The sequence below is a fragment of the Ursus arctos genome, unplaced genomic scaffold (genome assembly GCF_023065955.2).
Source record: "Ursus arctos isolate Adak ecotype North America unplaced genomic scaffold, UrsArc2.0 scaffold_18, whole genome shotgun sequence".
Lineage (NCBI taxonomy): Eukaryota > Metazoa > Chordata > Mammalia > Carnivora > Ursidae > Ursus > Ursus arctos.
Window position 1 is genome coordinate 53139717 of NW_026622852.1, and position 20294 is coordinate 53160010.

The 20294-nt window shown below is 56.3% G+C and overlaps 3 protein-coding genes across 7 annotated transcripts in view; 1 reads left to right on the forward strand and 2 right to left on the reverse strand.

Moving 5' to 3' along the window:
- Window positions 1-337: 337 nt before the first annotated feature.
- Window positions 338-12966, forward strand: TTC16 (tetratricopeptide repeat domain 16). The gene is given in 14 exon segments (XM_057313770.1): window positions 338-355; window positions 1081-1253; window positions 1587-1677; window positions 1839-1982; window positions 2782-2882; window positions 2974-3103; window positions 4875-5089; window positions 5685-5929; window positions 6283-6424; window positions 8102-8267; window positions 8819-8965; window positions 9126-9284; window positions 10783-10870; window positions 11234-12966. Coding segments are annotated over 14 exon segments (3279 nt in total). The 3' UTR covers window positions 12694-12966.
- Window positions 12872-16624, reverse strand: TOR2A (torsin family 2 member A). 3 transcript variants are annotated; one of them, XM_026514014.4, is made up of 5 exons: window positions 16421-16624; window positions 15546-15811; window positions 14686-14861; window positions 13868-13995; window positions 12872-13730 (listed from the first exon to the last, which is right to left on the reverse strand). In XM_026514014.4, exons 1-5 carry the CDS (start codon window positions 16569-16571, stop codon window positions 13630-13632), a joined length of 822 nt encoding a protein of 273 aa, XP_026369799.1. In that variant the 5' UTR covers window positions 16572-16624; the 3' UTR covers window positions 12872-13629. The 3 variants fall into 3 exon arrangements, with proteins under 3 accessions (XP_026369799.1, XP_026369798.1, XP_044245557.1); XM_026514013.4 differs by having other exon boundaries at window positions 12872-13656; window positions 16421-16623; XM_044389622.3 differs by lacking the exon at window positions 15546-15811 and having other exon boundaries at window positions 12872-13656; window positions 16421-16509.
- Window positions 16625-18110: 1486 nt separating this feature from the next.
- SH2D3C (SH2 domain containing 3C) overlaps window positions 18111-20294 on the reverse strand; it is a 28930-nt gene continuing 26746 nt past the window's right edge. For all 3 annotated transcript variants that reach the window (XM_026514019.4, XM_026514020.4, XM_057313771.1), the window contains 3 exons: window positions 20181-20292; window positions 19640-19846; window positions 18111-18715 (listed from right to left, as the gene is read on the reverse strand). In XM_026514019.4, coding sequence (XP_026369804.2) covers window positions 18540-18715; window positions 19640-19846; window positions 20181-20292 — 495 coding nt within the window. In that variant the 3' untranslated portion in view covers window positions 18111-18539. The remainder of the gene's footprint in view (window positions 18716-19639; window positions 19847-20180; window positions 20293-20294) is intronic.

A 20294-nucleotide genomic window follows, 5' to 3' on the forward strand; every position in this document is an offset into this window, starting at 1 on the left:
TCTCTGGGGCCTCAGCGCGTTCCGCGGTGCCTCCTCACGGTGTTTCTGTGGGGTTTGTTGTGAACTCGCGGAGCCCTTGTATGACCTCCGGGCTGGGAGGAGGGAGCCTTGTTCTGGCCCCTGCTGTGGCCCTGCCTCGCTGCGGAAACCTGGCAAGTCCTCTGCCTGACGTAGCCTCAGCCTCCCCGGCTGATAAATTTGCTAACCTCCTTCCGGCTCTTAACAACCCTTGGATCCCGGAGGCGTGGCCTGAGGGGGCGGAGCCTATGGGCGTCTTGGAGATGGCTCCTGGCAACTTCGGCAGCGGGCCTGCAGAGGTCCTCCCGGAAGGGAATTCATGACAAACTCCAGAGAGGTGCGGGAGAGGGTCAGGAGAGAAGAGGCCGAGGCTGAGTTCGCAGGAAAGGTTTTTAAAAAGTACAGGAGAGGCAGGATAAGTTGTGCGATTCAGGAAGTCCCTGGCCGCAGTGCAGAAAAGTGAGGGCTTGAGACGTGTGAGCGGTTGGGGAGGTCAGAGTTGGCCGGAGAAGAGAAGGGAACTAAGAGATCTTCAGGAAGTGGGACAGACAGGACACGAGGACTGATAGGACACAGGTGACTGCCTGAGAAGGTGGACTCACCAATGTGGGAACGCCTGGGGCAGAAGTCAGGTGAGGTGTTCAATTTGCCCTGCTAGTCATGAGGGTCCCACAGGATATGCAAAGGGCTGTGGGACCTCCTGGGCCTGCAGCTTGGGGTAGGGCCTGAGCTGGAGACGTTAGAGTTTTGGGGTGTTTTGGGAGTTCCGGAACTAAGAGGTGGAGCTGAGGAGGACCAGAAGGAGAGCAGAGTGCAGTGTGAGTGTAAGAACTCTGGCCCCTGACCTTGACATAGGAGAGGGAGAGAGGCAGGACTGGAGAGAGTGAAGTTGGAACATCCCTAAAGGAAATGGGACTGGGAGTGCCACCAAAACCCAAATTGTGCCTCCTACCAGCCTCATTTCCAGCCCTCATCCATCCTGTAAAACACCTGAGGAGAGCGTGTAAGAGGGTCAGGGGTCATCTCTGAGGCTTGCCCCAGCTTGCTGTCCCTTGGTTCTAGGATACTCTGGAGCTTGACCCGGCTCCATCACAGCCCATCCCAAAGCCATGGGTGTTTCCAGTCCCAAAGGGAACCCTACAGCGCATCTTTGGGAGCAGCCAGGTGTTCCAGAACTTGGATGATGTAAAACCGAAGGTCACGGGATTAACAGTGCCCCTCAAAGTCAGGGAGTAGTGAGTGACTACCTTGTCCCACGGTCCCAGGTTCCTATCCTGCACACCCAGTGGTGTGCCCTACAGACTTGGGTCAGTTAGTCTCCCTCTCTGGCCTTCAGTGAACTCAACCGTATAATAGGGCTCTTCCACTTCAGCAGATGAAAGGCTGCTGGCGGGGATGAGCTCCAAGAATACCAGGCTCCTCTCCCTGGGTCTCTGTCTACTGACCCCACCCTGTCTCTCCGCTCACGTCCCCCCTCCTCCCAACCCACTCCCACGGCCACAGCTGTATGCCCTGGGCTGGTCAAAGGCAGGGCCAGCCCCTCTGCCTGTGCCCCCCTGCCTCCACAGCTACCACCAAGGCCTGCAGTGCTTGGAGAAAGAGGACTGGGAGATGGCGGTATTGTTCTTTTCCCGTGCCCTCCACCTGGACTCCCAGCTGGTGAGGGGGTGGGTATGGGCGGTTGCTGACACTTTGCCCTCACTGTCACTTTGGCTGCCTGGCTCCTCCTCTCGGGGCCACCAAGTCCCTTCTGGTTATTGAGCATCAGGCCTCAGCAGACGGTGGAGAGGGGACAGCAGCCTGGGTCCCCTCTTCCTCAGGTAGACTTCTACGCTTTACGAGCTGAGGCCTACATCCAACTCTGTGACTTCTCTTCGGCCGCCCAGAACCTGCGAAGGGCCTACTCCTTCCAGCCAGAAAACACCAAGTACCTGGAGCGGCTTACCTTGGTCCTTTACCTGCAGGTGCCCGGGGCTGCTTGCAAGCCCGCCCACTGCGCCCACCTCACATCCAAGCCTGTTGGCTCTCCCTCTAGCTGTGGGGGGTTTTCCTTGCTGCTGGGACCAGCTCTGTCTCTCTAGGGCCCTTCTTGTCCCTGTGTCTGCGTCTGTGCCTGCTGCCCCTCTCATGACCTCTCCCACCTCCAGAGTTGGTTTAAAACCAGGGCTGGATAAAGTTTTGCAGCATTGCCCAATAGAACTTTCTGCAGTGATGACAGTGGTCTACTCTGCACTGTCCAATCTGGTAGCCATTGGCCACATGGAGCTGCTGAGCCCTTGAAATAGAGTAAGTGTGAGTGAGGAACTGAATTTTAAATTTTATTTAATTAATTTAAATTTGCATAGCCACATGAAGCGAGTGGCTACTGTACCGGACCACACAAACCTGGCATCTAGAGGCTCTAAGCACTAAAAAGGTAATAGTGTCCCCCCAATTACAATTCAAAATAAAAAATATCAAACTACAAAATACCAACAAAGTCCAAGATTCTCTGTTTCTCTCTGTTCCTGTTTCTGTATTGCTCTCTTTTGCCAACTGTATAATTCTGTCACTCCCTCGCTCTGTATCTCTCTCCATCTCTGTCACCTTCTCTCCATTTCTCTCCATCTCTGTCTCTGTCCCCTAAAGTTTCTCCCAGATCTAAAGGGCTGTGTCCCTGGCTCTTGTCTCTCTCACCTCCTGCCCCAGTGGGTGCTCCCTGTAGCTAGTGGATGCTGCTGGGCCAGAGTCACAAGCAGAAGGGACTGCCCCCTGCATCCCCAGGGCCAGTGCCTGTTTGAGCAACGTGCCTTCCGGGAAGCCCTGAAAGTCTTCTTGCAAGCCTCTGCGCTCCAGCCGGAGAAAGCCAGCTTCCGTTACCGATGGTGAGTGCCCAGTGCACTGCTGCATTCTCCCTTCAGCCCCTTCCTGCCCCTCTTGCCTGGCAGACAGAGTGTCTTTGCCCTCTGTCCTCAGCATGGCCTGTCTCCTGGCCCTCGAACAGCATCAGGACTGCCTCTCGCTCGTCACCAAGGAGGTGAAGCTTGGCACGACCAATGCCGATGTCTTCATCCTCCGAGCCAGACTCTACAACTTCTTCCAGAAGGTGGGGGAGGTGGGGTGGGTGGGGTGGGGGTGGCCCTCCCCCTGTGTGGGTGCCCCCAGCATACCCTGAGATTAGGGGAGGCCATTAGGCTGCCCATGTGGTAGGGACATTCGCTGACCACTCGGCATAGTTGTCCAGCTATCACTCGTATCTAGCTCTGTGCCAGGCCTATGTCAGCCCCCAGGAGCCACCAGGTGAGAAACCTGTGCCATCCCCGCCCTCAGGGAAGTTAGAGCCCAAGGGAGACGTCCTTGAACAGATTGCACAGAGAATGATTTCACAAATGTGGGAAGCAGCACAGTGTGGGGGCACCCAAGGATCTGTTAGATAAGGTGGCCCTTCCTCCTCCTTTCCTGTCTCTCCTTATTTGCCTCACTGTCTGGGCTTGGAGCCAGATAGTACAGGCAATAGCTTGGGAGCAAGGGAGACTTGGGGTCACAAGAGAGGAGGGACTGCAGGTATGAGAGGGCATCAGGCAGGGTTTTGTGAACCGAGGAGGCCCATGACTTCTTCCTGGGGGCAGCAGGAGCCTCAAAAGGGTGCTCCCTGGGGCAGGGAGCTTCAGAAAGCTCTTGTGGCTGCCAGGAGGAGTCTGGGCTAGAGGAGCAAATCTGGAGGCTGGGAGCCTGGGTGCCATCCACCTGGACGGGAGGGTGGAAGGGAGGGTGGCCGTGAGGGTGGCCAGAAAGGGGCCAGTCCCACAGTCCTTTGGAAGTCAGGAGCAGAGACGGTTGGGGAAGGGCAGGAGGGAAAGGGAGGGATCCACAACAATGCCTGGTGCTCGGGCTTGGCCTAGGAGACTCAGGGGGGAGAAGGGATAGACGGGCTCATCTCAGTCACCAGGTGGTCCATCCTGGGGTAGCTGGAAACCTGAGCCTCCCTGTGCTGGGGGCTGGGCTTCTGGGCCCCGCAGTGAGTCAGCGAGAGATTCTCCTTCCAAGACAGGAGACTAGTAATTATTGGTAATTGTTGGCTGTGGGAGTTTGGCCCCTCCTGCCACCTCAGCCCCTGTAATAGGTAGGCACGTTCTAAGCCCTTGACTCATGCTGACCTTGAAGGTATCCTTGAGGTAATCATTTGAGTAGCTACAACCCATTGTCCTCTTCACAGATGAGGAAATGGGTCCAGAGGGCCTGGGTGACTTGCTCAAGGTCACACAGCCAGTTCTCCGTGGTGCCGCCCTTGAACCCAAGCCCACCTACTCCAAAGCCCTGTCCCGAGCCTCTGCCATCTTCCCCCTCCTGACTTCCACTTGCAACTGCTGTCCACACTGTTTGCTCACCGTCCAACCCACTACCCTACAGGACACAGGATGCTTGTTAAAACTGTTTGTTGACTGACTGACAGACTTGCTCTCCCAGTGGAAGGTATTTGCCTGGGGATGTTTTCTGCTCCTGCCCAGGCCTGCATCTGTCCTCAGAGTTGTCTTGGGCTTAGAGGTCAGGGGAGTTGGGGAGGGCATGTGCATGGGAGCATAGGGAGGATGTGACAGTCACAGTCAGGAGGACACACCCTCCCCCCACCTTGAGTGAGCTTTGAAGTCCTCCACGGAGGAGCCATCTGCTACAGTAGGGTGTTGCATCTGGAAAGGGACCGGCGGGGATGGGGCCTGGGATGGGATTATCCCATAATGCTCCCTGCTGCTTTCATGAGGAAAAAAAAGGTGGCACAGCAATGCAGGGACATCGAGGGTGGGTGGCATGGTCTGGAGGTGTGCCTGTCCAGCAGCAGCTTAGCTGGCTGCCCTGATGCCATCCCTGGCCCCCTGCAGCCCAGCCTTTGCTATCGAGACCTGCACAGCGCCTTGCTGTTGGATCCCAAGCACCCACAGGCCAAGGCGCTGCTCCAGACGATGGTGGACCAAGCCCAGCAGGCGCGTCAGGATGCTGGGATCCTAGCCGTGCAGGGCAAGCTACAGCATGCTCTGCAGTGCATCAACTGTGCCATCGAGAACAACCCTCTGGACCCTAGCCTCTTCCTCTTCCGGTACTCTGTTGTGGGGGTACCCATCTTGGGTCCTGCTGCTTGGTCTCAGAAGAGGCCTCAATCCTCCCCAGGCCTCAGTTTCCCCAAGTAGCCTCTAATAATCTTTCCCTACTCCCCATTAGAGTCAAAGCCAGGGAGAGGTCTTAACTGTTATTGCCCTTGGAGGAGGGGCAGGCAGCCACCCTTGTTCACCTGGGAATCCCGGACGCCCAGGCCTGCTGAGCATTCCCGCTGGGAGGCTCAGCCTAGCTCAGTGGACAAGGCTTGGATTTGAATCTACCCCTCCCCCAGGGCTTATTATGTGATTTGGGGCCATTTAACTTGCTTGAGTCTAGGTTTTCTCATATAAACTGGGGTAAAACATCTGTCCCAGGTACAAACAGGCCTTAGCATAGAGGTTGGCACTCACGCACCTACTTCCTAGAAAGAAAGCTGGAAGCTATTTTTGGGTAGAGCAAAACTCCCTGTGACCAGCAGGCTCTCCGAGTAGTGATCCAGAGCCAGCCCCACACCCAAAGTAGCGCATGAAGGGAGGGCCTTCGAGCCACCAGCACCAGTGGGGGGGTGCCTTGGCCTTCATGTCCCTCCCACACAGGGGTACCGTGCACCGCCGGCTCCAGGAGTTTGACGCCGCCGTGGAGGACTTCCTGAAGGCGCTGGACATGCTGAGCGAGAGCCAGGAGGGCACGGTGCGGCAGGCTCAACGGCAGCTGCTGCTGACCTACAACGACTTCGCCGTGCACTGCTACCTGCAGGGCGCCTACCAGGAGGCCGTGCTGCTGCTCAACAAGGCCCTCAAGGACGAGCAGCAGGAGAAGGGCCTCTACATCAACCGGGGCGGTGAGTGGGGGCGGCCCCTCGCCCCCCTAAGCCCTGGGCTGGGCGCTTGAGCCCCCTGACAGAGGGAGGGAGCGGGGAGGGAAAGAGCTTCAGGGCCCTGGGGACACATCCTGCCTTAGACAAACTGGCTACAGTCTCTTCAAAGTGCTCAGAATCAGGCGGCTGGGAAAAGGTGCCCTGAGGCACGGAAAAGCTTGGCAGGCGCCCTGCACAGCCCACGGGAGTGGGAGTTCGGGAGTTCACAGCCACCAGTCTCAGGATCCCCTGGAGGGGGGGTGGAGCAGGCTGGGCTGGGGCTCCTGGGCACTGGGGTTGGGGGCCTGCTCAGCCCTGCGTCCGTCCCGGGGCCCCAGATTGCTTCTTCCAGCTGGGCAACCTGACCTTTGCGGAGGCGGACTACCAGCAGGCGCTGGCGCTGAGCCCGCAGGACGAGGGTGCCAACCTGCGCATGGGCCTGCTGCAGGAGAAGATGGGCTTCTGCGAGCAGAGGAGCAGGTGCGAGCTGCGGGCGGTCCTGGGCTGTGGAGGGAGGTGCAGGGGGTGGGGTGGGGCTGGCACAGAGCCACCTGCTGGAACCCCTGGGTCAAGATCCAGTGCTCTCCCAGGTGTGTCTCCTAAATAACCGTTTTAGTTTTCAAGTGTTCGTGAAAAATTCTTCACTTTTTTCTGAATATTGCTATGGTAATTGAGCTTTTTGTAAAAAAAACTGAAGTGTTTGGTAATGTATAATTCAGAACGTGAACGTTCCTTCTAATACCTGTCTCCCGACACTAGTCCCCCCATAGGTTTGGTAAAGATCCCTCCAGATTTTTCCTATACATATATTAACAATTATCATTTTACAAAAGTAAAGTCACGCCAAACTGTTTTCTGACTTGGTTTTTTACTTCCAACGTCATTACATATAGGACTACCTCATTCTCTTATTATTTGCACAGTATTCCATTCTATGGAAGTACCACAATTCATTTCTTTAGACAACTCTCTACTGATGACTAATTGGATTGTTTTTTGTTTTTTATTGTAATGAGCATGCGAGACATACATTTTCACGCATTATACTAGTAGTGCTGTAGTTAGATTGCTGGGAGCTAAACTGTTGTTGAAGGTTGTGGACATTTAACATTTTAAAACATAATAATATCCAGGGGCGCCTGGGTGGCTCAGTCGTTAAGCATCTGCCTTCGGCCTAGGGAGTGATCCCAGAGTCCTGGGATCGAGTCCCACATCAGGCTCCTCTGCTGGGAGCCTGCTTCTTCCTCTCCCACTCCCCCTGCTTCTGTTCCCTCTCTTGCTGGCTGCCTCTCTATCAAATAAATAAAATCTTTAAAAAAATAATATCCAATTGTTCTCCACAAACAGTGAGCCACTATAAACTTCCTCCAGGAATGGAGAGTCTTCGTTTCCCCAGACCTCCACTGTGGGGGGTGTTAGGACTGTTTTCAGTTCTGCTAATCTAGTGGAGAAAACAGCGCTCCCCCACAGTTGATTTACGTTGCTGTTTAACGTGCTAGTGCAATCCAGCATCTTTTTCGTGCATGTTGGTCATTATGGCTGGCCCAAACCTTTTGCCCCTTTTGGTGTTAAATCGCTCATGAAGGGGCGCCTGGCTGGCTCAGTCAGTAGAGCATGTGGCTCTTGATCTTGGGGCTGTGAGTTCGAGCCCTACGTTGGGCGTAGAGCCTACTTAAATAAGTAAGATTTAAAAGAAAATAATAAATTGCTCATTAAAGCTTTTTGTTGTTGTTGTTACAGGAGGTCTTTGTAGGCTGGGAAACTTAGCTTATTATCTGCCTTCTCTGGGAAAATGTATTTCCCCTATTTGTTGCTTTCCTTTGTGGTGGTTTGGCTATTCAGTAATTTGGGATTTAATCATAGTCAAATTAATTTTCTCATTTTTAGCTGCTGGGTTTGTGAGATTCTTGTGAAAGGCCCTCCTTCCTCCAGGATATTAAAAACATTCACTGTTATTGGGGTCTTACACTAGCATTTAAGTGTTGGGGCCATTAAGAGTGTAGCTGGTAGAAGAGCAGCGCAGGGGGGCATATGGTGGAGGTGGGGGAGCAGAGGTCAGCCTGATTTCCCCCAAACTCCCCAGGGGGGGCCCGGGAGCCGCCATGTCCCTCCCCGGGGCCCAGCGCACTGCAGCCTGTGGCCCACTGTGTCCTGCAGGCAGTTCAATAAGGCGGAGAGCCACTTCTCGATGGCCATCCGGCACAACCCCCAGAAGGCCGCGTACTACCTGCACCGTGCCAGGAGCCGGCAGCTCCTGCAGAACATTCTAGGGGCCCGCCTGGATGTTGCTACCGTCCTGCTTCTCAACCCCAAGCAACCCAAGGTAGGTTCCTGCTGGGCCAGGGTGCGAGGGGTAGGGGACAGACTCCAGAGTCAATACCTGCCATTGCCTAAAGATACTCCCTGTTCCTAAAAGAAGCCTGATTTCCTAGCAAAACTAAACAGCTGTCGATGCCAGGCACTTACACTATGGCAGGGACTGTTCCAGCCACTTCAGCCAGCATTGCCATTTACCCCTCTTCAGCACCCCACTAGACAGCTAACATTATCACCACCACCACCCCCCCCCAATTTGCAGGTGAGGAGGGTAGGGCTCAGAGAAGTCAGTACACTTGCCCCAGGGTATACGCTTAGCTTAGCAGTCAGACCCCGCTGAGCTGGCGCAGGCACCCACAGTTGGCTGTGTCAGGGCGCCCTCTCCCGGTGGGCCTCCTCGCAGGCTTCTCCCAGTTCCTGGGGCAAGGAGATCTGGCCCTTAAAATCAGCAATTTGTAAACCCTCCCCACGTCAGCGCTGAGAAGGGCTGTGCAAGGGCAGGGTGGCACCACGTCGTCTGGCCCCTGCCCTGGCCCACACCTGGCTCTCTCCTGGCAGCTGCTCCCGCTGATGGCCAGCCTCTTCCCGGGCATGCCGGTGGAGGAGGTGCTCTGCAGCCGGGTGGCCCACCTGGCCAGGCTGCAGTTGGATCAGGTGTTGGAGAGCAGCCTGCAGGCTGGCATCCCTCAAGGCATTGTGGGGCAAGTTCCTCAAGTGGGGGCCCCGGGCCCGGAGTGGGAAATGGCTGGGCATCAAGGCTCCTCCTGTCCCCGCTGCCTCCTCGGGCCACTCTCTAGACCCCGGGGATGGTGGGCCAAGTCAGAGGGGCTTACCCAGCACTCTGTGGCCATGGCTTGGCAGGCAGCTCAGGGAGCGGGAACGAGCGCGCCAGAAGGCGCGGGCCTTGCACTTCCAGTGGCAGCCTTTGTTTGGGATCTCTGAAGAGCTCCAGGCCCCTCCCCAGACCCCCAAGGAAGAACCAGCAGGTCCAGACAAAGCTGAGGCCCTCCAGGAGGAGGAAAAGGTAAGTGGGACACAGGCTGGGGCCTATGGCCCTTGAGGTCTGGGGTGGAGCGTAGCTGGAGCCGGGGCTGAGGACGGCAGACTGGCTAGAGGCTGGCATCCAGGCCTGGTTCTGCCCACCGCTCCACTGTGTGACTTGGGCTGGGGTCCTTCTGCTGAGTTGGGGATGGTATCAATAAGGGGCACCCCTGAGGAAGGGCACGAAGATGTGGGCCCCTCACAGAGAAGCCTCCCCACACCTTGCCACACTCACCTTCATAAATTCTGTGTGCACTGGGCATTTGTGCCTGGATTTTCTTAATTCTTAAATCCATCTCTAAGAACTTTTTATTGAATGTCACATAAATATAGAAAAGTACACAAATCAACGGTGAGTGAGCTGATGAATCTTCACAAACGGAGCACACCTGTGACGCCATTACCTATCGAAAGAACACACTCCCAGCTCCCCCAAAGCCCCCTCGTGCCCCCTGCTGGGCCCCTCCCTTAGCCCAGTGCACCCCCAAGGCTGTCCTGATCCCTAACATCACAACTGAACGTGCATGTCTTCGCATCAGTGGACAAGTACGGTGTGCCTGCTTGTCTCGGACTCCCTTCACTAAGCTTGTTTGTGAGATGCATCTAAGTTGACTGCTTGTTCTCATCGCTGGTCAAGAATTCCGTCCTGGGAAAGGCCCACGATCTGTCTGCTCAGCTGCTGACGGACAGCAAGTACCTTTGTGTTCAAAGGAGGCTATGAAAATGAAGTAGATGGAAGACCAGCATCCCTGGCCGTAAATGGAAAAGGCTAGCGCTACAGTCTCTAGCTCACACTAGAACACAAAAATACAAAACTCGTGCCCCCCACCCCGGGTCATTGTGAGCTCCCTCCCTCAGGGAGATGTGGAGCTGGCGCCTGCTGGTTGCTAGGGCTCTGCCTGCCCCCTCCCCGCTTCCACACATCCCGTACTGTCGGCAGGCGTGAGTGGGCCAGAGGCGGCTGGCAGCCAAGAGCCCGGCTGTGGAGTCCCGCAGGCCTGGATTCAAGCTCTGTTCCTCTGCTTCTTAGCTGAGTGTCGTGGGCAGGCTGCTTAGGCTCCTGGAGCCTTGGTTTCTGGTCCATGAAATGGTAAAAGCGGTAGTTCCCTCCCAGATATGTAGGAGGACAAAATGGGATAGAATGGAAAGCATAAAAAGCTCAGTTCCTCACTAGCCATGCCCCGGGGTACGGCACTTTACAGTTGACAGAGGACTATCCCATACTGAAACGAATTTGCATTTTGCAGAAGGCAGACCTGAGGCCCAAGCAGTCTCTTGAAGACTGCCGAAATTTCTCACAGTGCCCTGCCAATCTAGTCTGATCACTCCCCTTTCTGTCCAGTCTTCACCTCTCCACCTGCCGCCCAGCCCCAGCTGGGGCCCCCTGAGGAGCTCTAAGCTGCTGGCCTTCCTTCCAGAGCTGAGCCACCTGCCCAGGGCCTCCCATGGCCTGCAACTGCCCCACCTGTCTTCTGCCCTAGGAGGAGAAGCGGGAGCCTGCACCCAGCAGGGTGAGGTCCCTGTCCGACAGCTACCTTGAGCAGACCTCTTCAGGCTCCATCTTGGGCTGTAAGTCCCCAGTGATCCTGCCAGGCCTGAGTAAGCCAAAGCAGCAGAGCAGGCAAAGGTCAGGGGTCAGAGACTCCTTGGCCTGCATGTGCATTTGGGCTCTGCTACTTATAGCTCTGTGATTATAAAGTAGGAGGAATAATCCTCACTTTGAAGGGTGCATGGTGAGCCCTCAGTGACTCCCACTTATCCCACAGCCCTGGCCCACCTGCAGGGCTCAGGTTGCTGAGGAGCGCTGGGCAGATCTTCCCCTTGGCCATGCAAGGCCTCTGGGATAAAGGCAAGGGTGAGGCCTACACCTCCTTTTCCTGGAGCTGTCTGGGAAGGGCAGCCTAAGAGATGCTCTTGGCACATCCTTCCCAGTCAGGACCATGTCCACCTCAGAGACAGAGACGTCCACTATCTGCCAGGAATACAAAAGCACCTCAGCCACTGCTGTGACATCCTCCGGCTCCTCACTGCTGAAGACTCAATCCTCAGACCTGTTGGAGAACAACAGAGAAGACCTAAGCTTGAGCCACAGCCCCAGAAAAACCAAGGCTGCCCAGGGCCAGAGCCAGAGCCCCAGCAGGACCAAAGCTACCCAGGGCCAAAGCCGGAGGCCCAGCAAGACGGAAGCTGCCCAGGGCCAGAGCCGGAGCCCCAGCAGGACCAAAGCCACCCAGGGCCAAAGCCGGAGGCCCAGCAAGATAGAAGCTGCCCAGGGCCAGAGCCGGAGCCCCAGCAGGACCAAAGCCGCCCAGGGCCAGAGCCGGAGGCCCAGCAAGACAGAGGCCGCCCAGGGCCAGAGTCGGAGGCCCAGCAAGACGGAGGCCACCCAGGGCCAGAGCCGGAGGCCCAGTAAGACGGAGGCCACCCTGGGCCACAGCCAGAGCCCCAGCAGGACCAAAGCCGCCCAGGGCCAGAGCCGGAGGCCCAGCGAGACGGAGGCCACTCAGGGCCAGAGCCAGAGGCCCAGCAAGACGGAGGCCGCCCAGGGCCAGAGCCAGAGCCAGAGCCCCAGCAGGACCAAAGCCACCCAGGGCCAGAGCCGGAGGCCCGGCAAGACGGAGGCCGCCCAGGGCCAGAGCCGGAGGCCCAGCAAGACGGAGGCCGCCCAGGGCCAGAGCCGGAGGCCCAGTAAGACGGAGGCTGCCCAGGGCCAGAGCCGGAGGCCCAGCAGGACCAAAGCCGCCCAGGGCCAGAGCCAGAGGCCCAGTAAGACGGAGGCCACCCAGGGCCAGAGCCAGAGCCCCAGCAGGACCAAAGCCACCCAGGGCCAGAGCCGGAGGCCCGGCAAGACGGAGGCCGCCCAGGGCCAGAGCCGGAGCCCCAGCAGGACCAAAGCCACCCAGAGCCAGAGCCTGGGGCCCAGCCAGACGGAGGCCGCCCAGGGCCAGAGCCGGAGGCCCAGCCAGACAGAGGCTGCCCAGGGTCAGAGCCGGAGTTCCAGCAAGACAGAGGTTACCCAGGGCCAGAGCCGAAGGCCCAGCCAGACGTAGGCCACCCAAGGCTCAAGACAAAAGCCTAACAAGACCAAGGCCACTCAGGGCCCAAGGCAGAGGCTTAGAAAGATCAAGGCTGCCCATGGCCAGAGCTGGGGACCCAGTAAGGCTGCCACCCACGGCCGGAGTGGGGGACTGATCCGAAGTTCTAGCAAGACCAAGGATTTCTATGATCCAAGTTGGAGCCCCAGCAACACTGAGGCCACTCAGGACCAATGCCAAAGGTCCAGCAAGACCATGACTGCCGAGAGCTGGAGGCAGGACACAAGCCCAGGTTCCAGCAAAACCAAGGTCACCTGGGTATTGAGCCCAAATCTCAGAAAGCCCCCGACTACCTAGGGCCTGAGCCAGAACCCCAGAAAAATAAAGGTTGGCCCAGCAGTTACACTGCTCCCTGAAGGGGCCATTCAGCCCCCTCACGTCTTGCTAGGTATGGAGAGATTCTAACCCCCACACACATTCACTGGCACCCAGCAAAATAGCCTCCTTCCAGAGCAATTAGATACCTGAGCCAACATTCCTCTGGTCCCATGGCTAAGTTTATTGTATCTCTTCTTTTATAAAATTAAAAACTTTAAAAACCAGGCCCAAGTGGCAGCTTGAGTCCCTCTGTTCATGAAGACTGAGAAGTCTCCACCTGGGTTTACAGGACAGGGACACGGGGTGTGGAATGAATGATTGAGAGGATGATGCCAGAGCAAAGGGCCAAGAATCACAGACCGAAGAGGGAGAGAGCAACCACGAGCCACAGTCCCTGAGTTATAATTCACATTTTAAGAAGGCTTAGGCTGGAGGTCAAGGTCAAGGCTCACTGAAGTCCTGGGGTCACCAGTGGTTTCTCTAGGGAAGGAAGCAAAGGCCAAGAGGCCCTCAGGCCAGTGAAGAGGCCAGGGCCCTCTGTCTTCATGGCCTAGCCAGCATGCCTCCTCATCTTCACTTTGGGTTCTGTGTCTCACTCTCCAAAGAGGCTTGGGAAAAGGGTGCCTACTGCAGAGGCCCCAGGGCTTTCCTGCACAGCCTGGCCAGGGAGAGGAGGGCAAGGACACCATCCAGAGAGTCAGAGGAAGAAGGCAATTCTGGAGGCCACAGTCTTGCAGCCGTTGGAGGAGAAGAGCTGCTCTTCCTCGGGGAAGAAGGTGGTGCTGTCCAGCACAGCCTGGACGACCTCCTCTCTTGGCTCCAGGCCCAGGTGGGCCAGCTCGTTGAGCACGCAGTGCCGCACGTGGTGCCGCTGCAGTGGTAGGAAGGGCACCACGACATCTAGGAGATGTTCTTCTATGATGCCTGAGCGCCAGAAGCCATCTGCAGGAAGGGGACATGCGAGAAGCATCTGCGTTGGCTCAGGGAGGTCGTATGACAGCCAGGAGCGCCAAAGCCTGGGCTGAGAAGTACCGGGTCAGTGGGCCGCACGTCAGACCCTGGGAGAACCTGGCCCAGCCCAGCAGATGTGGGTGTGCAGCCTCGGCCTGCTGAAGTTACCCTGGGTGGGTGGGGGGTCCCAAGCTGAACTCACGGTGCGGGTTGTCCAGCAAAGCCTGGGAGATGACGGGCTCCAGCTCCTGCAGGCGGATCTCCTCACGGTCCCGGCGGCTGCGCCACGCCTCCAGGGCCACCTGGTTGATCTGCTCGCCACCAGTGTTGCTGAAACCATGGGGGATGCGGGCCACGGCTCAGACCGTGGGGGGCGGGATTTGGCCCTTGCTTCCCATGTGCCGCTTAACACGACCTGAGCCTGGGCACCCAGCTCAGTACCGGCAGGAGCCAAACCCACTGCAAACATACCATAGGAACCACTGCCCCTCTCCAGAGCCCGTGTCTACAACCATGACGCCTGGAAATTCACCTATATGTGCGTGCACTTTAAAGTTTACAAAACACTTTTGGGTCCCCTAACTGACCTTCCCTCCCCCAGCCCCTAGGAGGACAGTGGGGCATTAATATTGGCCCTGCTGTGCGGAAGAGGAAATGGGAGTTCAGAGAGGTGAAGTGATTTGCCCAAGGAAACACAGCTAGAACTCTTAGAGATGGGACTAGAATCCTAGTCCTATTTTTCTCGGGTCTGTGTCGTCCTGGCCACAAAGGAGGGAAAACTCTTAGCCTAGCCGGGCTTCCACAAAGAAACAGTGAGGATCCCAAAGACTGAACCCAGAATGGGCTTTGAGAATGTCAAAATTTAAAGAACGGCGTCACAGCCAGAGTGTGAGGGGCTTTGGGAAAGCCCAACTGGGCTCAGGGGGAAAGGTATTCTGGTGTGGGACCACAGGCCGAGACTGGATAGCTGAGGCCTTGGACAAATGTCCCCGCACCATGCTGCTGCAAAGGTGGGCCTACCTGATGAACATGAAGATGGCTTTGCGATAGTTGGTCCCGAACACAACCCAGGAGGAGCCCAGGAAAGGTCGCAGGACCTCCATCAGACCTGGGTCCAGCTTGTCCATCTCGTCAAAGAGGAAGAGGGAGCGGCTGCAGGCTGTGAGGTTCCCCTGGACCCAGCTCTTAAGATCCTTCTGCAGGGGAGAGGCAGGACTTTGAAGGCACCTGGAGGTACTCCTCTCACCTCAGACTTCTTCCCAAGGGAAGAACTATCTCCTTCCCAGGCACGTATGGTCTCCCAGAGAGAACTAACTAATCCTTTCATGGGGCTGGTGGCAAAACTGTGGCCTGGAGGGGTCAGAGACTTGTTCAAGCTCACACACACAGCAAGTCAGCAAGCAGAGAGAGACTCAATCCCAGGCCTCACATCTGCCTGTTCAGAACTCCTTCTCTGATACTTCCTACTTCCATAAAAGAGGAAGGTTCCTTTCTGCTCCCTGAACCTTCTCAATAATGTTGACAGCTGAAACAGACCAGCCTGGAAAGGACCCTGCAATCGACAACGATAGTAGTAAGAGCTACTATTTACTGAATGCTTACTCCAAGGCTCAAATTGGGACCATGCTTTATCGAAAGAAGGTAACGCAGACTGGCAAAGGTAAGTGCTCCATACAGAATACCTGCAACTATACAATCCCGTGTCCCTTGTCCATCTCAAGCTCTCTTCACGATGGGTCCTGAGAGCTGGGGCTCCAACTGGCTGTGTGGCCTGGAGCGAGTGACTCCCCCCCCTTCTCTGGACTCAGGACTCATTCACTCCCTACGGTCTGGCACCCCAACATGCAGGTGAATGGTGGTCCAGGATGCCACCAGCCTACCTTGTAGCGCTCCATGTGGCTGGCGTGGGGGAAGTGGATGACGGGGGAAAAGTGGTGTACATGGGGGCTGCGGAGGCCACCCCGGAAGAGGTAGTGTGCCAGCAGGGAGCTGACGTAGGACTTGCCGGTGCCTGTCCAGCCATGCAGGGAGAGGACCAGTGGCTTGGTAGGGGCTGGGTCCTGCACAAAGGCCTTCAGTGCCTTCACCACCAATGCCCTGGCCAAGTGCTGGCCGGCCAGGTGCTGGGCCAGGTCACACTCCAGACCTAGGGCCACAAGAAGGACAGTATCTGAGATGAAGACACACGCTTGTCACCGAAGGGGGTGGGGAGGTGTCATGTCTGGAACCTGGTCTAGGGATCCCTGTGTCTCGGACGCTTTTACAAACTGTCTTTGGAAAGGGAGTAGGGCCTTTGAGGACTCGGGTTGCGGTTTCGGCAGCCACCCTCAGACCTGACTCCGCTCGGCAGCGCTCCCACCAGCTGGCCCTCTGCATTGCGCTCAGCTCTAAGTGGCTGCGAGCTGTCAACAGGTTTGGCCCAAGACTCCGGCCTATGCTCAAGGCAGGCTTCTTCCCTGATGGCCAGTCCACTGTGGAGGCCCAACCCCCCAAGGCTCTGCTGTCAAATGCCTCTCTCCATCCTGACAGAGCTCTGCCTCGACCCCAAACAGGCTTCCCCAAACCCTCGCCCCAAGTTCGATGCTCCAGGCTCTCAGTCCCTCAACGCCCGGCCCACTTCCGGCCCGGGCCACCCGGAAGTCTGCGGGTCCCGCGCCCCGGTTCTACCCTCCAGGTCTGGCCCGGGCGCAACCCCAAAGTCCGAGGGCTCCCCGGTCCGCCGGCCCCTGCGCTCCGGGCTCCTGCGGCTCCTCACCTTGAAAGTCGGGCTGGAAGTCACATTCGCAGAAGGTGCCGAAGTGGCAATGCAGCGAAGTCAGGTCCCAGGTGGCGGCCGCAGCCGAGACCAGCCCCAGCAACCCGAGGAGCGAGCCCCAGGGCCGGCAGCCGCGAGTCGCAGCCGCCATGCGGGTGTGGCGGGAGCCGGGTCTGGGCCAACCGCCCCTCCCTAGGACCACAATTCCCGGCGTGCCTTTCTCGGCGGCAGCCGCCTTCCGTAGCCTACAACTCCCGGCTCCCCACGGAAAGGCCCGAGCCGTCATCCAGCAGCAGGACAGGAAGATAGCCTGTAGGGGGAGCCCGCGAACCATCCCAATCCGGGACGGCGGGCCGCGTTTCCATGGCCACGGTAACTAGGAGACCATAATAGCGCCGAAAGAATAAAAGATTATGACCACAAAGGGTGACGTAACAATTGTAGCAAAAACTTGTGCGGCACCTTAAACCTTGCAAAGCTCCTTTTCCATGCTCTTTTTTTTTAATATGACAAGAGCTCTCAGTAATATAGCTTTTGGTGAGCACCTACTAGGTGCCATTAGTGTTAGGAGCCTTATATGTCTTAATGTAACTGTATCTGCCCTACAGAGAAACGATGATGTTTCAATGAGGTACAAACACATAAAGTGTTTTGAGTCGGGAAGTAATCAATAAATGATTATTGGCAATCCAGTATGTATGAAAAATGACAGTCCCCTACCTAGCAGCTACTCTGCCCTAAGTGCTTTAACATCAATCCTAGGGAATCGATTTTGTTTTTGTCCTTATTTTATTGAGGAGGAAATTGGGATCCAAGGGGTTAAGCCTCGGTCCAAGGCCACCCAGCTAGTAAATAATAGAACTGAACCCAAGTCGAGCTGCTGCAAAGATCTGATGCACTGGGTTATCCAGCCTCTCTGTCAAAGGATTCAGAAGGCAAAGGACCCGAGACGTTTCATATTCAGTGAACAGGCTCTCCAGGCCTCCAGCCTGGATGGGAATTGTGTTGATCCACATTGCCTACCTCCCCTCCCCATGGAATTAAGACACCTGCTTTCATGGCCCTTCTTAGAGATTCCCTGACACACACACACACACACACACACACACACACACACACACACACACAACTGCTTTCATGGCCCTTCTTAGAGATTCCCTGACCCACCCACCCTACACACACACACACACACACACACACACACACACACACACACACCTTTCTGGGGCCCTGAAAAGAAATAAGTAGTTCCCTCTGTTGAGAAAAGAAAAGAACTCCAGGTCAGGACACCCAGATTCTGTTGCTGTGACCCCGGGAGAGTTCCTTCTCCCTCCAGTTCTGTTTTCCAGGGGAGAGTTGGAATCCTAAATTTCAACAACCCTTTCCACTCCAAGAATGCTTGGTTGTGCGTTTGTGGGAACCTTTGCTGAGCCTCCCAAAGCAGGAAATGGTATGGGAGTAGGGGCTAGCCAGGATTTCTCCCCCTGGTTGGAATTAGCTGGTTCTTTCCCCCATTGGTCTGTGAGCCCCCCCGGACTGGGACTAGGTTTCAGTATGGGCTGTAACTCTGGCTCCTGGTAGAATCTGGAATGTGCCAGGTGCTAAAAAAGTATTTACCGTTGAATTTTTCCACCTTTCACCTAAGCGAAAAGACACTTCCTTCCACCAGGGCCCCCTGAGAGACAGAAGAAAGAGTCATAAAAGTTTATTATATGAAAGAAAGAACATGGCTTCTGTACATCTATTTACAGAACAGACAGACATATTTACAACTGGATGGAGGCCTTGGTGTCCATTGCGGGCAGATGCCCGGAGAAGAGTGAGGTGTGAGGACCCTCCCATGGCTCGAACACAGGGCACCTCAGCAGGCAGGAGAGAAGCAGAAGCTGGAGGGAGGAACAGGGCTCTGGTTCTTCCTGAAGGGAGACTTGGTGGGCACGTAGCAGGTGGGGTGGAGCCCAGGGTCCATGCAGGTCCCTGGAGGTGCACGGGAGATCCTGGTTTGGGCCCAGAATAGTTTCGGGCTGATCACAGTGTCTCTGGGGTGCTCTGGGGAGAGGTCTGTGCCCCTCTGTCCCTGTTGCTGCCCGCAGCTGCAGAGGGGAGGGGTCCGCGGGGGTCACAGCTCGCTGGAGCGGACAGAAGGTTCTAGTTTGTGGGACAGGGCAGTGAGGACCTTGTCGAACTTCTCATAGCGCCGGGCCTGGTTGCTGCTGGCACCCTGGCTGCCCCAGAGGAGGCGCATCTGGAATTCGGTGCTGAACACCTCCAGGAGCTCTGGCCGGGCCTGGAACCCTGCAAGGCAGAGCACAAGGGTCAGGGCACGACCCTCCAGCTGGGAAGGCTGGGGGTCCTGCCGAAAGCCCACACATCCCTCAGGGCCCTGTCCCTAAGGGCCTTACCCCCCAGCTCCACCAGGAATCCAACAAGGTTTGTCAATGAACATGACCACGTTTGCAACATCTAATATTTAAATTACTGAAGATAAAAATATGAATGTCAATTTAGAGAGATTTTTCTTTTCTTTTTTTTTTGTTTTTTTCTCTAAGTTCCAAAACTCTTTCTAAGAAACATACACATTTTGCAAGTAAATTTTTGTAAGAAAAATTCTGTTCTCTCTAAAAAAAAAGAAAAAGGAAAACAAACACCAGGATGTTCTCACCACGTGCTTCTGGGTGATTGTGGGTGATTTGGTGTTTTCTTTTTGCTCAGCTGAATTTGCAATTTGCCTACAGTGAACTTTTATGACTTAAATAATGCCTAAAGCAGTAAAAGCTGGATTGCTTGAAGCCACTCTCTCTCCACTTCTTTAACGAGGGAGCTCTCCCTTTCGCCTAGACTGGGAGCACCTTGAGGACCACGCAGGTGTGTCTCAGCCCCAGGCCGAGCGCTTTGTAAACAAACTTGTAAAGTAATCCTGTTAGGAAGTCCACTTCACAGGTGAGAAAACAGAGGCTCAAAGAAAAGATACACAGCTAGGGTGCTCTTTGAATCATCTCTGTGTTCCTCCACCCCCACCCGGTGCCTTCACGAACAGTTGAACTGATAAGAAAGTGAAAAACAGGGATAAGGAAAAGGAGTCAGGGAGCGGGGCCGGACAGAGGAATAGAGAAATGCGAATGGAGGTTTGGAGGAAAGGGGAGAGCCAATCCGGTGGAGGGAGACCCGGACAGGGTGACCAGTGACCGTGTCACCCCCCAGATGCGACCTATGACTCACCCTGCAGCTTGACCTCTGCGTTGGTGTGATACAGGCCTCCGTGGTGGGCCACCGTGCGGGCAGCCTCCAGGTGGGCCAGCACCACCTCCACGCCGTGCTCCGTGCTGCCCCAGGGCTCAGGGCCCTCTGCCGGGGCCGAGTCACACTCCAGCAGAGTGATGAGCGGCAGCACATGGGGAAACGTGGTGTTGCTCAGCGGCGGGCCTTCTGCAGGGAGGAAGGCAACCGCTTAGAGACTTTGGAGGCCCCACCACCCGCAGCGCTCCCGGCCAACAGGTAAGGCAGCGGGTGGATCTGCCTGAGGTCCCAGGGCTCCCGACTCCCAAGACTAGCCCCTCCAGCTGACCCTGCTGCAGCCTTGGCGCAGCCCCGAGGGCTGAGCCTGGTCCTGACCGCTGCTCTTAAGGTTGCCAAGTGCAGAAAGGGAGCCCAAAGAGATTAGCCTGGGCAGAGCTCAGTCAAGCTCTCGTCATCGTCCACACCGGGAGAGTCTTTGCCAGCCCAGACAGGGAAGGGTCACACAGCAAGGTGGGAGAGGTACCTTTGCCCTCGTTGAGGCTCTTAAGAAATGGCTTGAGCTTCTTCTCATAGAGGATGGCACCCTCTGTGTGTCGCTGCCGAAGGGTCACCCATGTCTGCTCCAGCCGGGCAATCT